This window comes from Myotis davidii, unplaced genomic scaffold (genome assembly GCF_000327345.1).
Source record: "Myotis davidii unplaced genomic scaffold, ASM32734v1 scaffold1107, whole genome shotgun sequence".
In the NCBI taxonomy this organism is placed as follows: Eukaryota; Metazoa; Chordata; class Mammalia; order Chiroptera; family Vespertilionidae; genus Myotis; species Myotis davidii.
In genome coordinates this window covers 122,947-134,702 of record NW_006300016.1, presented here as the reverse complement: position 1 = coordinate 134,702, position 11,756 = coordinate 122,947, and the positions used below count along the sequence as shown (strand labels likewise).

The following is an 11,756-nucleotide window of genomic DNA, read 5'->3' as shown; positions in this document are numbered from 1 at the left end:
CATTTTTATGGGGCTTTGGTAAGTATTTGCAGAAAATATTTTTCTCTATGTGAAGCAAGGGTTGAAATTTTTTTCACAGTGTTTCATTTTGTTTCTTTTAAAAAAAAACTTTTTTTATTGATTTCAGAGAAGAAGGAGAAGGAGAGAGAGATAGAAACATCAGTAATGAGAGAGAATCATTGATTGTCTGCCTCCTGCATGCCGCACACTGGGAACGAGCCTGCAACCCTGGCATGTGCCCTGACCGGGATTTGAAGCGTGATCTACTGGTTCATAGGTCAACCCTCAACCACTAAGCCATGTCAGCTGGGCCACAGTGTTTCACTTTGAACCAAAAATTCTCATATGCATCTCCAATTAGCATAACACTTGGGACAATTTACCAACCTCTCCTTTGCTGGTCACAGAAAATTTTCACAGTCAAATCTACATATGTTTCTGGATTTTAGTAAATACCTACAGAGTAGATAAGATGTGCTACAAAATAATTACCTCAAAAGGAGAATGATAATATAACCTGTGACCTAAAACTTATAAGTGCAATTAACAGCCATCTACATTTTTTAAGAATTAAAAGTCCCAGTGTTTTTACTAAAACCACAAGGTTTGCTTAAACTTTGACCTCAGATATAAATCTATTATACTGTATTCTCTTTGCTTATTTTCCTATAGATTGTGTTATAATCTCTTTTTCTATTCAAGGTCTCAAATTATACTAAAAATAGAGTGTATAACAGATGGGATCTGGAATTTTCCCATAACATTGATTGCTACTGAGCCTGAGGTGGATGATGTGATAAATATTGAAGGAAAAGGTTTATTTAAGGAAGCTGTTACTGAATTCTGGCTGTCCGGTCGGAAAAGGTAATATATATCAAGCACAGGTGTGCAACTGGTTTTATGAATGTAATTTATGCTAAACTGGTAAACAAAATTTAAGATGAAAAATTCTATTATGTCATCTTTTGCTGGTTAAGTCAGAGCAGTATTGCTTCTATGAGTCAAAGCTCTATATGTTTCATAATTTTTATTTAAAATTTTAAAAATAGGCCCTAAAGGTCAAGACCAAAAAACAATAAGGAAAAGTAAACAGATATTGAAATTTAGGACAATGTTTCTGTTTGTTTTTCAAATGATACTTTAATGTATTTTTGAAGGATAAATGGAATGTTTTACAATAAATTTTAATGGTTTAGGATTATCTAAATAGAGATGATTGGGTAACTTATATTGATTCAATTTCTGTATGATTATTCTCCTTAACCATAGATATCTTTGTTATACTTGTGATAACATAGGCACCATGACCACAATCATTTTACCTGTCTCATATGTGAAATATGTTTTTACAGCTTTTTTTTTTTTTTAGGGATAATGCACATACCATAAAGCTCCCCCATTGTAAATGTACCTTTCAGTATTTTTTTTTAATTCATAGAATTTTCTATCATAACCACATTCCAGGTTTATTACACTCCCATTCCCCCCCGCAAAAAAATTCTTTCAAGCCCCTTTGCACTTAACTCCCATTCCCATGCACAATTTCAGGAAAGCTTTGATTTGCTGTCTATCTCTATAATGTGCCTTCTCCAGATATTTCATATAAATAAAATCACCCAGTATGTCTTTTTCAAAACTTTATTAAAAGCAATTTTAGGTTTACAACAAAATTGACAGGAAGGTACAGAGATTTTTCTGACATCACCTGCCCTACACATGCATAGATAGCCTCCTCCATTATCAACATAGCTCACCAGAATGGTATATTTTTTAACAAGGATGAACCTACATTGACACATCATGATCACCCAAAGTCCATAGTTTACATTAGGGTTCACTCTTGGTGTTGAAAATTCTATGGATTTGTACAAAAAATATAATGGCATATCCATGATTATAGCATACAGACTATTCTCACTGCCCTAAAAACCTTCTGTGTTCTTGCTATTCATTTCTCTTTCTCACCCTTAGCCAACCACTAATCTTTCTATTGTCTCCATGGTTTTGCCTTTTCCAGAATTTCATATAATTGGATTCATACAGTATATAGACTTTTCAGATTTGCTTCTTTTACTTAGTAATATGCATTTGAGGTTTATCCATGTCATGATAGCTCATTTTTTTTTAGCATTGAATAATATCCCACTATCTGGATATACCACAGTTTATTTATCCATTCACCTACTGAAAGATGTCTTGGTTCCTTCCAAGTCTTTGGCAATTATGAAAAAAGCTAATATAAGCATCTGGGTACAGGTTTTATTTTTATATATATACTAGAAGCCCATTGCAGGAGGATTCCTGCAAGAATAGGGCTTCCTCCAGCTGATCGCGCTGACAAGCCCCACCCACCCAGGGCCGCACACGGGTCCCAGCTGGGGGCGAAGGAAGAGGAAGAGAAAGAAACATCATCGATAAGGGAGAAACATCAATCAGCTGCCTCCTGCACGCCCCCCGCTGAGGATGTGCCTGCAACCAAGGTACATTCCCTTGACCAGAATCGAACCTGGGACCCTTCAGTCCACAGGCCAAAGCTCTATCCACTGAGCCAAACCGGTAAGGGCTGGGTGTGGATATAAAGTTTTCAACTTTTTTGGGTAAATGCCAAGTAGCACAATTGCTGGATTCTACAGTAAGAGTGATTTTAGTTCTGTAAGAAATCTCCACATTGTATTATAAAGTGATTGTACCATTTTGCACTCCCACCAACAATGAATGAATGTTCCTATTACTCCATTTCCTCACAAACATTTGGTGGTGCCAGTGTTCTGGATTTTGACCACTCTAATGGAAGTATAGTGGATCTCATTGTAGTTTTGGTTTACATTTTCCTGATGATATATGATGGGATGTATCTTTTCAAATGCTTATTTGCTCTCTGCATATCTTCTCTGCTGAGGTATATGATAAGGTCCTTGGCCCATTTTTAAAATGGGCTGTTTGTTTTCTCATTGTTGAGTTTTAATAGTTCTTTGTATATTTTTGATAACAGTCTTTTATCAGATGTGTCTTTTGTAAATACTTTTACCCTTGATATTGTCTTTCATAGAGTAGAACTTTTTAATTTTAATTAAGTTCAGTTTATTTATTATTTTTTTCATGAATTGTGTCTTTGCTGTTGTATTTACTGAGGCATCACTATACCCAAGGTCATCTTGATTTTCTCTCATCATAACTTCCAGGAGTTTTATAGTTTTGTGTTTTACATTTAGGTTTAATATACATTTTGACTTAGTTTTTGAGAAGAGTGTAAGGTGTGTGTCCGTTTTTGAGAAGAGTCTAAGGTTTGTTTTTGCATTAATGTTCCAGCACCATTTGCTGAAGATACTATCTTTGCTCTATTATATGGCCTTTGCTCCTTTGTCAAAGATCACTTGACTCTATTTATGACTGTATCTGGAGTCTCTTAAGCTCCATGACCTATTTATATATTCTTTCACCAATGCCACACTGTCTTAATTACTGTAACTTTATAGTAAGTCTTAAAGTCAAGGAGTGTCAGTCCTCCAACTTTTCTCTCCTTCAGTATTGAGCTGCCTATTGAGTCTCTCACTTCTCCCTATGAACTTTAGAATCCATTTGTTGATAGCCATAATATAGCTGACTGGGATTTTGATTGGAATCAAATAGACTCTATAGATCAATTGGGAAGACTGACATCTTCATGAGTGGGCAGTGATGGATTTTATGTTACTGGATCATAGTGAGCACATTCCCCACTTGTGCTACACAAGATGTGAGGAGTGGAATAGGTGAAGGTAGCACTTAACTTACTCGTTTTCTTCATTTCTAAAACAAATGGCTTCCATGCCTGTGTTTCATGATCACGCATGCTGGCCCCTGTGTGTATCATAGAAATTAAATCCTCAAAGGTACTGGGCATGCCTGGATGGATTTTCTGTACTTAGTTCAAAATGAATGATGGACAATTATATGTATGTTTGGAGCTTTCACATTGGATAGGAATGGGTTTCACTTAGCCGTCTTTTTTAAAAATATATATGTATTTTTAATGATTTAGAGAGAGAAGAAGGGAGAGGGATAGAGATTTAGAAACATTTATGAGAGAGAAACATCAATTGGCTGCCTCCTGCACATTCCCTACTGGGGATCAAGTCTGCAACCTGGGCATATGCCTTGACCTGCAATCAAACCGCTGACCTCTTGGTTCATGGGTCAGCGCTCAACCACTGAGCCAAACTGGCCGGGCATACTTAGTTGTCTTGAATTCATTGTAGTCTTATTCACAACTTCCAAAAATATTTCAAATTATTAGATATTTTGGTTTAAATGTAAATTGATTTAATGCATTCAAAAAATTTTTCAGAGTTGGTGAAATGGTTTCCTCATTACCAATAATTTGCTCAAACGTAGTATTGGAACAAAACAACATTTGGAATAAGACACCCAAGTTATACTTTTCAATTATAAACAATGTTGTAACAAAATTTGCTACTCCTAATTCCATATGTAGTTCCTGTCATTCCAACCCATTTTATACATTATAGTAAAACCAATATCCTTAAAACAATGTTATTAACATGCATATAACTTCTCTTGTGAAAAGCATTTGATAGTTCTATGTTTCTTAGCCAAGGTAGCATCTAAATTATATATGCACTTCATCATGGTCCTAGCCCACTCAGACCTTCAAGATTTCCTCTCCTTGCTGTCTAGAATAGATCTTCTTTTTCAGTCATATGGAAAAAAAGCAACTATTCTCAGAGCCTGTCTTATCCATTACTCTTTCTTACTTGTCTTCATTTTCTTTCTGCTTCTAAATGCCCTTCTTATCACCTCTCCAACTTTTTGAAGTCCATTCATTATTCTTCTCATCACGATAAAATCTTAAACTCCTATAGTATTGTGTAAATCAATAATCATTGTTTTTCTTTTGATGCATCTGCCTTATCTTTCCAGCCAAGATATTTCTTAGACAATATATAGGTTTTTTCTTTCTAATGTGTCCTCTGTCTTTTGTATTTCCAGTACTGGACTTTGTTCAGAATTAGAATATGTATCAATGCCTAGCACCAGTAATAACATTTTTTAAAACAAAAACAATCAGGATGATGACCACATTAATCTTTATTAATCCTTATATGGTGCTGTTCTCACTGATTGAATGACTTTATAGGAATTAACTTCATTTTAAAAATATGAAAACTAAGGCACAAAAAAGCTAAGTAAATTGCCTGAAGTCATGCATCTAGATAGAGCTACAATTTCAATCTAGGCCATCAATATCCAAAGTCCACTTTTTCAAACCATCTGCTAAGATACTCAATACATATTTGCTGAATGGATGAGTAAGTCCCAACCTGAACCTCCCATATCTCCTTCTATGTTTCACTGGTGGATCTGCTCTTCTAACTGCATCTCCCCTGTCAGTTTGAATTTAATTTCTCGCTTACAACCTTCCATGCACTTTGCCTCTCTCCTGCTTTGTTCTGCCAAGAAGTTCCTCAACTTCTTTCACAGCCTTCATTGCGATGTAATCAATCGTGACAGGAAGATGGTCACTTGAATCTTAAATGTCACTCAGTTCACTTCAGATCGTAGCAACCTATCTTTTGGCCCAAGAATGTTTAATGAGCCTGTAAACTACTTTCATCTCACTTCACACGTGGAAAATGAAAGGAGAGTGAGCAAATAGCACATTGAAATAGAAGTAAAAACAATGGCTTTACAATAGCTGCTGAGGTGAGACATTTCTTTACAAATGATTGAATTTTCATTTGGGGCATTGAGTTATTCCAATTTGTATAGCAAAAGAACTTTATTCTTTGTAGACTATAAATACGTGATTGAAAAAATATTTGATTCTATTTTGTCACCCTGGGAAGAATGACCCTTCAATAATTTTTAAAATGCTTCCTCGCTGTTACTCTGTGAGCATTCCAAAAAGTTACAAGTATCAGATTCACCACTGCATGGCAACATTAGTGTTTCACTGCAGTCCATTACAGAAGGATATAAACTCTATTCATCAAGTTCTCACAAAGAAAATGAGGTAATGATCAAATTTAAAGATGATACTTATATTTTTGTTTCAGATCTGCTGATGGCTTCGTGGCATACTTCCTACCTGGCAGTGATCCTGAGTTTTTCGTAAAACCTGAGTCTGGAGAAATTCCTCCTTTTGACAGTAATGGGATTACCATCCTAGTGGGTTTTAAACCCCAAATGTATGGCAGAAAATATAAAGCAAGATTAGTAATACAGGTGAGTTCTATAAAGGCAATTGTTATGGATTTATGATGTCCCTAAAGACATTAAGTGATCTAGGGAGGAAAGGTTACACCTAATGGTCACAGATAAAGAATAGCAACATGCCCGGCAGGCATTGCTCAGTGGTTGAGTGGTTCAGTGGTCGACCTATGGACCAGGAGGTCATGGTTTGATTTCCGGTCAGGGCACATGCCCAGGTTGTGGGCTCGATCCCTAGTGTGGGCATGCAGGAGGCAGCCAATCAATGATTCTCTCTCATCATTGATGGTCCTATCTCTCTCTCTCCCTCTCCCTTCTTCTCTGAAATCAATAAAAATATTTTTTTTTAAAAGAGCAACATTATCTTGCAAAAGTCAACATATTTCAATTGCTCTGTCTTACTTGAATTTTCTTTTGTCCAGTAAAGAACTTTTAATTATGGACTATAACAAAAAGTTGTCATCACCAGTGGGAAGTAAGAAATTATTTTCCTTCCATACAGAGGAAACATGGAAGAGACAAGTGATGGCTGAAAAGTGATTTGTATACTAACAATGTTTTCTATAATAACCTATTCAAGAACTTTAGGTGATTTGAGGTAGAGATTTTCAGAATCTTTAATTAAGGCATAAGGTGTTGTCAAAATGTTAAAGTCTGAAATGGAGAAAGTTAATTAGAGGTAAAATTTATTTTGAATTGAAAAAACATAATATGAAATGGGTTATTAATATAAAGCTATCATTTCATTAAGAGTTAATATAATGGAATATTATGCAGCAGTAAAAAAGAAGGATCTCTTACCCTTTGAGACAGCATGGAGGGACCTGGAGAGTATTACGCTAAGCAAAATAAGCCAGTCAGAGAAAGATAAGTATCACATGATTTCACTCATCTGTGGAATCTAATGAACAAAATAAATTGATGAACAAAATAGATCCAGAGATGACATGGAAGCATGGAACAGACTGACAAGAGAAGGGGAAGGAAGAGGTTAACCGAAAAATGTGTATACATAACACATGGACACAGATAATAATGCAGTGAGGGGAGGAGGAGTGAGGTGGAAGGGGTCAATGGGGTGGCGGGGGGAAGGGAACATTTGTGATACTTTCAGTGAAAGGTTTGGAGTGGGCCAGGGTCACACACCTATGACATGGGGCCATAATGTATCAAACAAGATTTTTATTTCAGGCACCTGAGTGCAGGTGGACTGAGTCCAACAAAAAGGAGTCAGCGGAGACTGAAGGGGGAAACAGAATTCTATTAATCCTTGCTGGCTGCAAACCATTCTGCTGACATAAGGGTCCAATCCATCCTTGGCTCCTCTCTGTGCCAGATGGCTAGTGGTTATCTAAGCTATGCGGTGTTCAAGGCTGCAAGCATTCTGCAAGACATCTGCTAAGCACAATAAGTTTTCTCTGCCCCATTTTATTCTCTTTAACCCTTCCATTCAGCAATAAAGGTAACATAACGTAATTGTGAAAATTTATCCAGTAAGCAAAATTTCTCCATAAAATTTTACATATATTTTACTAAGACCATTTAGGCTGAAGATAACTTTCAAATTATGAAAAAAATACCACTGTCTATTTCAGTAGCACATCCACAAAGGACATATAGTCATGATTCATGGTACAATTTTTGATACCAAATTGATCACTAGACTTCTAAATAAGACAGTAATTAGGAAATGCCATGGGCAGAAAAATGTGCTGTTACTGCTTCAATGAACAGAGAAAAGAATAATGTTGAGTATTGCCTGAGAAAAGTATTTGTATCGGTCATCTTTCTGAGAGTTCTTGTCGTCCAGGTAAATAAAAGATAAAGTTTCTGGAGCCTTGCTGCACACAGCCCTTTGCTGCATTGATACTTGATTTAAAATGATCAAGTCGGTGTGCCTACTTCTCAAGAAATAAGAGCACACTTTTAATCTAAGGAGCTTAAAGGACATCTTTAAAATGAGATTTCCAAATTAAAATGGTATTCATTTTTTGCCCAGCTGGTGTGGCTCAGTGGTTGAGCATGGACCTATGAACCAGGAGGTCACGTTTTGATTCCTGGTCAGGGCACATGCCCAGATTGCAGGCTTGATCCCCAGTGCGGGGTGTGCAGGAGGTGGCCTATCAATGATTCTCTCTCATCATTGATGTTTCTATCTATCCTTTCCTCTCTGAAATCAATAAAAATATAATTTAAAATTTTTTCAAAAAATAAAATAAAATGGTGTTCATTTTATCTAGTGTACAGTGGAATTTCTGAAATTAAATACTTATGAGACTTTGCCAACAAAATCTGTGCCTCGTTTCCCTGTGTTGATTTGACAATTTAATCACTGGCAGTAGAAATGAAGGTTTTTTGTAAGAGAATAAGTTGGTATATGGCATCAGCTGAGAATATGACATTTAGTCACAAAGTGGTACAGTTTGATAAAGGTTATGTGGGAGAAATTGAAACACGTTGATTCTCTTTTTATTATGGAAAATTCCAAATATGTGTAGAAATAGATTAATTCATCTTCATGCTCTTATCATAAAGTATGAACATATCAATTCATAGCCAATTCAGCTTCAAATATATTCCCACTCCCTTCCCAACTTTCCATAGTATTTTGAAGAAAATACAAGACATCCTTTTATCTGAAAATATTTTCTTTTAATCTCTAAAAGACAAAAATCATAACCACCTTAGGCACAGTGAATACACCTGAGTGAGGTATATGAAGGGATGTACACCTATCTGAAACTTAGCTACGCATAGGGATTTTAGAGAGGAAAAGAAAGAAAGACAGAGGAAGAGAAAAACATTGATGTGAGAGACATCAATCAGATGCCTCCTGTATGTGCCCTGACCGGGAATCAAACCTGCAACCTTCTAGTGTACGGGATGATGCTCCAACCAACTGAGCCACCCAGCTAGGGCAGTGTGGATCTCTTGATGTAGCTTATCCATTTGCCCTCATGAAGCCACTTGCTTGTAAATGTACAAACTTACAATCACCAAAGTGTAGCTTTGTTTTTCAAATTGAACGACTTATATGAAGTAAAATGTTAGTTAACTCAATTGTTATAGTGGGTTCTTGGTTTGTTCCACTTTTGACTCTGATTTTAAATACATAATTATTATGAACACTAGATATAAGGGCCAATTATTATCAAAATAGGGCGATTCCAGATGTGCAAGCAATGCCTGCACTTAACATTCTGATAGATGTTAATCCCTGATGATACCACAATACTCACTTGGCCTGGATGTATCCTAATGAGTTTTCTGAACATCTGTGGTATAAATCTTACCGCAAGGAAGACATCCTAGATCAGTGGTTCTCAACCTGTGGGTCGCGACCCCTTTGGGGGTCAAATGACCCTTTCACAGGGGTCACCTAAGACCATCAGAAAACACATATATAATTACATATTGTTTTTGTGATTAATCATTATGCTTCCATTATGTTCAGTTTGTAACAATGAAAATACATCCTGCATATCAGATATTTACATTACAATTCATAACAGTAGCAAAGTTACAGTTATAAAGTAACAATGAAAATAATTTTATGGTTGGGGGTCACCACAACATGAGGAACTGTATTAAAGGGTCGCGGCATTAGAAAGGTTGAGAACCACTGTCCTGGATGAACACGTAGCATCAGGAAATTCTGGAAGAGCAATGGGATTTAAGTATGAACATGAACATGCAGAAAAAGCTAGACTGCCTAATTTAATATTGCCATACTCTGAATAATCCAGAAGAAATGAACGATTTTAAAATGAATCCCTGGCCCTAGCTGGTTTGGCTCAGGGGATAGAGCATCAGCCTACGGACTAAAGGGTCCCAGGTTCATTTCTAGTCAAGGGCACATGCAGGAAGCAGCCAGTCAATGATTCTCTCTCATTATTGATGTTTCTATCTCTCTCTCCCTCTCCCTTCCTCTCTGAAATCAATAAAAATATATTTAAAATAAAATAAAATGAATCCCTGTATAAGTTGTACTGACTTGGATTTAGATTGTAATTGTCATTAATAATTTTACACCATGCTCCATAATTTCTCATTGTTATATTAATTATGTACTTTCATAATCTAAAACAAGAAGCACCATATTTCTTACCAGTCATTTCTATAGCCACGCTCAAATTCTCACATATAGGGTCACCTTGCAATGCATTGTTTCCATTGGTTATAGTTCCTGCTGGGCAACAGTTTCATGAAAACCGATATATTGCTTCTGCTTACAACAGATGGAAGTTTACTTTGTTCACAGGGCAGAACTCTGTGAGAGCCTTTTTAGTGAATGCATAAAACCAAATGCTTTCCTAAGTTTATTTTCCATGTCAATTATTTGCTTTTATCTGTGTTATTTCAGTTTGTACTTTTCCTATACCTTACATAAAGAAGAGAGGTATTGATTTGGTAAACTTTTTCCTACAGTTTTCTCAGTCCCTGCACATTTTGTATAAAATTTCTTTCTCTCTGTTTCCAGACGGCCGATATGTACTATTTGTATGCTGTCAATGGATTACCCCAAAAGACCAAGCCACCAAAGAATGTCAAACCCAAAATTGATGCAACTAACAAGAACTTTGACGACAGGACAGTTATTCAGCACAATTTTATCAAAGAAAATAATAACATTGTAAGGACAGGGGCGTCCTCTACCATCAAGGGAGAGTCTTTGATTTTGAAGAATAAATAAAGATTATCCCCCAAATATTTCTTGGTCTTAAGTAGAATTGAACATACTTTCATGATTGTTATTTCATTTTTTGACTCTCTGAGGAATAATATTTCAATGATAATAGGCCTTATATATTTTATTTTTATGTTAAATGTATTCTCTGAATATGTTATACCTGCTTTCTGGGTTAATGGAGGTGATGCAAATGTTGGAATTGGTTTACTTTTTTAAAAATTGATTTTTAGAGGGAGAAACATCAATTTGTTGTTCCACTTATTCATGCATTCATTAGTTGATTTTTGTATGCCCTGACTGGGGACTGAACCCACAACTTTGGTGTATTGGGATTATGTTATCACCAACTACTCTACCCAGCCAGGGCCTGTAGCTATTTTTAAATTGCATAAGCAAGAGGTAGATAGAATGTTACAAACCATACTTACCCAGATTTTTTCAGTGAGCACAGAAACTCTTCGCTTTCTAAATAATGTTTTTTTCACCTCTAGGCCATGATATTCTTCATATGACATCAAATGTTTCATAGTAATAGCTCATGATCTCTTTTTATTTTATTATTGACAGTATTACAAATGTCTCCTATTTTCTCCCTTTTTGCCCCCCAAGCCCCATCCTCCCAGACCTTCCCCATACTATTGTCTGTGTCCATGGGTTATGCATATATGTTCTTTGGTTAATCTCTTCCCATCCCTTCTGCCCCGTCCTCACTGAGATCTGTTATTTTGTCCCATGCATTCATGCCTCTGGTCCTATTTTGTTCATCAGTTTATTTTGTTCATTAGATTCCACATATGAGTGAGATCATGTGATACTTGTCTTTCCCTGACTTAGCATAATACTCTCCAGTTCCTTC

At 36.1% G+C, this 11,756-nt stretch overlaps 1 protein-coding gene across 1 annotated transcript in view; it reads left to right on the top strand.

The window, feature by feature from the left end:
* CFAP47 (cilia and flagella associated protein 47) overlaps window positions 1-10,903 on the top strand; it is a 458,234-nt gene extending 447,331 nt beyond the window's left edge. Inside the window, 3 exon segments of the mRNA XM_015571970.1 lie at window positions 703-864; window positions 6,057-6,225; window positions 10,691-10,903. Coding sequence (XP_015427456.1) covers window positions 703-864; window positions 6,057-6,225; window positions 10,691-10,903 — 544 coding nt within the window.
* The last annotated feature ends 853 nt before the right edge of the window (window positions 10,904-11,756 follow it).